Below are 5000 nucleotides of genomic sequence, written 5' to 3'. Positions count from 1 at the left end.
GAGGTAATAGGAGGAGGGGTAGGATAGTAGCAAGATAGGGTAAGGGGGTGGGGTGGGGTTAGTACAAATAATAATGGTGATTGTAAAATAGGGGGTGGGAAGTGGGTGGGGGGTAGGTTTCTGTATTTGCATAGTTAGTTATTTATTTGGAACGTTGACTCCGTATCTGTTTCGGATTGTCTCTCTGATAAAATTTCCTTATTTTAATTGAAGGGAATGAGTATGCATATGAGTTTGTTCATGTAAATTTTTGTGCTGTTTATGTCTAGCGTTGGTTGTAAGCGGTACCTTTCAAAATGTACATGGAAAATGGATACCAACTTTCAATCGTAGAAATTTTGTCACCCAATGCAGTGTGAAGTGTTGCGCATAGCAACATTACAAGGCATGCACAAAACATGAGAAACACGAGAGGATTTCTACCCCCCATTTGTGGAAAGAATAAACAAAACAACAAACAAAAAAATAACTCATACTTATCATTTTCACGTTCATTCTCCTCCTCCTCCTCCTCCTCCTCCTCCTCCACCTCCTCCTCCGGTTTCTTCTAAAGTACACAATATTACGTTACTCGCTACACCTATCGGGGACACCATACAAACATGGGTCGTGGGTAGAATATACTGATCGGCAACTCGGTTTGTGACATATATATTTTTGCTCAAGAGAATTTTGCAGCTTCAAGTTTATCCTTGTTTTTAGAAAGCTGTTACGTAATTACAGCTTTTAGGATCTTTATTCATTATTCTTTATTTTTTTTCTCTTTACATTGTTAATTTTGTAGGCTAATCTTCAAAACATAAAGCAGAGACCTTGTTGTTAATTTTTGATCTTGGTTGTACAGATGGAATTGGAGACCAAAAAACAAAACAAAACAACAACAGCAAAAACGATTTATTTTCGCCCAGAATACAGGTTTTGCGATGATGAAGGTAATGATGAGGGGGAAAAAATTAATTACTAATTTCAGAGAATTACCGCTGTCACTAAGACGGTACTTCAAATAAATGATAATTATTAACTTTAAACCAGTACCGCTACGAAGACGGTACTTTAAATAGATGATAATTATCAACTCTAAAACAGTACCGCTACCGCCGGTGTTTTAAAAGTACCGTTTGCCCAACTCTCATGTATAAATGTATGTATAAGTGCATATGCATATATATATATATATATATATATATATATATATATATATATATATATATATATATATATATATATATATATGTATGCATGTATTTATGTATGTATGCGTATATGTATGTATGCATGCATGTATGTATGTATGTATGCATGTATGCCTGTTTGTCTGTATGTATGTCTGTCTATCTGTCTGTTTGTCTATCTATATCTCTGTCTGCCTGTCTGTCTGTATGTATGTATGCATTTCTGCATGCATGTATATATGTACATATATGTATGTAGTGTAAGTGCCTACAGTATGTAACATCATCACGTTAATAGAAGCCATCTATGTAATCCTAGCAATATAGTGCGTCATGAAATTTGAAAAAATGGGAAGAAGGAAGACAAGTCCTGGGAATTTAGTGAAAAATTTAAATATTTGAAGAATTGAGAGGAAAAAATTCTAATGGGGAAAACGTTCGAAACTGCAAACTTAGTGATAATAATAACAATAATGAAGATGATGATGATAATGATGATAACAACAACAACAGTGATGATAATGGTAATGATGATGATAATACCGATATCAATAATGACAGTAATATTGATAATGATACTACAACTATTACTACTACTACTACTGGTAATGATAATGATAATGATATTGATAATGCTAATAATGATTATAACGGTAATAATGATAATAAGCATAATAATGATGATATCGATAACAATGATAATGATGATAATAACAGCAATAATGATAATGATGATAATGATAATAATGATTATGATAATAGTGATAATGATAATAATGATAATAATAACGATAATAATTATTATGATAATAATAATAACAATGATAATGATAATGATAATAATAATAATGATAATGACAATAATAATAATAATAGTGATAATGATAATAGTAATGATAATATTAATGATGATAATAACGATGATGATGATAATGATAACAATAATAATGATATTGATAATAATAATGATAATAATAATGATAATAATAATAATAATAAATAATAAAATAATAACAATAATAATGATCCTAATAAAAACACCAAACACCCTTCCCCCACGATACGACGCAAAAACCAACCTTATCCTTATCCTGCACAAGAGCCAGCAATTTACACACCGACTCCCCGTTCATGATCACCACATGAACCAGATTCCGGCCGTTCATGTCCCGCAGAGTCAGATCGGCGCCATGGGAGAGCAGGACGTCTATGGTAAGCCAGCCACCATGGGCGGCAGCCAGCAGGAGAGGCGACCTTCCCTTCCGGTCTGTGGCGTCTATGGCAGCGCCCTTGCAATGTGGTAGGGTTTGGGGGTGGATGGTTAGTATTGGTGGTGGTGTGTTGTTTGTCTGTTTGTTTTGTATGTTTGATTTATTTTTCTTTACTTAGTTTGTATGGAGTGTTTTGTCTGTTTTGTTTGTTTGTTGACTTTATTAATTTGTCTGTCTACTTAAAAAAAAAATCTAATCATTTTATATATTCGGGAGTTTGGGGCAATTATGATTATGAAACATTGCATTGTGGAAAAACACTAAAGATGAAAACATTTATTAAGTGAACTTCGTCAACTCCCATTCCTGTTGCACCTCCGGCTACTTGTGCAACCTTCATTTACATTATTATAAGTCGCATTTTTGTATGTTAACTTTTATGGCTATCTATGTACATATTCAGTGATGTAACACCAAGAAGAAAACATAAAAAAGGTTGTTATTTTGATCATCATTGCACAACAGAACCGTCTACACGCAAACAGACCGCATCAATACATCCATCTATACATATTGCAGAACAATCTCAAGCTATGGATTCCCCTACTATATAAAGACTATTGCATATTGCACTGGAACGCCTTACACATCAAAACTCTGAAATAAAATAGTTTCCCTAGATCACCTTTGTTCCATCGGTCATGTAGCATTAACACAGCCCTTTGGTAAATGGTTTAACGTAGATGTAACTGACCTGTTCAAGAATAAAAGCAACGAGTTCAAAGTGGTTGAACATGGCAGCGCAGTGGAGAGGGGTCATTCCTTGGGCATCTGTTGCCATGAGAACTCTCGCTGCCTTGGGAGAAAAGGGCGAAGAAAGAAGTATTAAATAAAGGGGTTGGGGGAGACGAAGGGAAGGCAGAGAGGGAAAATGTTGAAAGAGAGGGAGAGAAAGGTGTAGACAGAGAGGGAGGGAGGAGGGATAAGTAGAACATTCGTTAGAAATATCTGTAGAGGGAGAGGAAAGGATAACATATAAGAAGATGCCAAGAAAATATGTAAGCGAGGAAAACGAATATATAGAAAAAAAAGGAAAAGGAGGAAACAAGTATGTCGATGGAAAGACGGAAAAGTAAATACAGATAAATATATGAATAATCAAATATGTATGCAAATATACATATAGATTGGTTTAGAGCAGTGGTTCCTAAACTTTAGCCATCCCTTGCTATGTTTATCAATATTCCTGTTTAGACTTCCAAAATATGTGCAGGAACGTATATCATTGATATTCATAACCTCATTAAATTTTGCAAAACTAGTAAGATTCGGAAATAAGAACAATATATTTACTGAATAGATAGATAGTTAAATGTATATATAAATATACGCTTATATATATATATATATATATATATATATATATAATATATATATATATATATATATATATATATATATATTATATATATATATAGATATATTATATATATATATATATATTATATATATATATATATATATATATATATATATATATTATATATATATATATCCTCCTTTCTCTCTCTCTCTCTCTCTCTCTCTCTCTCACACACACACACACACATTTTCTATTCCTCTCCATCTCACTACCTCCCTCTCTCCCCCCCTCCCCTCCCCCCTCCCCCCACCTCCCCCTCCCCCCCCACCTCCCCCACCTTTCTCCCCCAACACACTCACCTCCTGAGGCTGTAGACTGAACATGAGCTTAACAACGTCGAGCGCGCCCTGTGAACACGCCAGATGGACGGGCGTCGAGAGGTCGAGCTGTTGGGTCGATATCAAAGCGCCCACCTTGAGGAATTGCTCGACCACCTTGAGGAGAGAGAGAGGGGAAATAATGAGTAAAAGGTCGATGAAGAGATAGATGGGTCTGTGTGTTAATCATTGTAAAACGTACACGCAACCACACATAGACACATGTACATACATACATACATACATACGTACGTACATATATATATATATATATATATATATATATATATATATATATATATATATATATATATGTATATATATATATGTATATATATACATATATATATGTGTGTATTTGTATATAAATATATACCCATATCGCCCCTCCCACACCACCCTAATCCCCCTCCCACCCCCATAAGCTCCACATACTCCACTCCAATCCCACCCATAACCCCCTAACATACCCTTCCCCATACCCCTCCCACCCTTACCCCTCCCCATCCCCTCCCCATCCCCTCTCATACCCTCATACCCTCATACCCGTATAACCTCCCCATCCCCACCCACACCCTTTCCCCCCATCCCCTCACCATCCCCTCACCATCCCTTCATACCCCCCCATACCCCGCCCCCCTACCCCCACCTTAATGGCCCTCCCCTGCACCGCCTGGTGGAGGGGGGCGTTCCCATCGAGGTCCGGCAGCGTTGTCATCTCTCTCTCGCATGCCCTTTCCTCCGCCCACTTGATCAGATGCCTCACCACGCCCACGGACGAGTTGCGGGCGGCCACGTGGATGGGGAGGTAGCCGTTGTTGCAGCGCTGGGTGGGCGGCCGGGTGTATGTGTCTAGCTGTGGGTGTTGGAAGGGTGT

General features: G+C 36.9%; 1 protein-coding gene across 1 annotated transcript in view; it reads right to left on the bottom strand.

Annotated features, from left to right (window-relative positions):
* LOC122257947 (transient receptor potential cation channel subfamily A member 1) overlaps positions 1–5000 on the bottom strand; it is a 36147-nt gene that overhangs the window by 17681 nt on the left and 13466 nt on the right. Inside the window, exons 6-9 of the mRNA XM_086531300.1 lie at positions 4773–4979; positions 4106–4240; positions 3138–3239; positions 2252–2461 (exon numbers count right to left, since the gene is read on the bottom strand). Of these exons, the coding sequence (XP_086387426.1) occupies positions 2252–2461; positions 3138–3239; positions 4106–4240; positions 4773–4979 (654 nt within the window). The remainder of the gene's footprint in view (positions 1–2251; positions 2462–3137; positions 3240–4105; positions 4241–4772; positions 4980–5000) is intronic.

This window comes from Penaeus japonicus, unplaced genomic scaffold (genome assembly GCF_977035675.1).
Source record: "Penaeus japonicus unplaced genomic scaffold, GWHDUDI00000001_assembly GWHDUDI00000035, whole genome shotgun sequence".
Taxonomy (NCBI): domain Eukaryota; kingdom Metazoa; phylum Arthropoda; class Malacostraca; order Decapoda; family Penaeidae; genus Penaeus; species Penaeus japonicus.
Note: the sequence above shows the minus strand (reverse complement) of the source record. Positions and strands in the feature narration are given on the sequence as shown.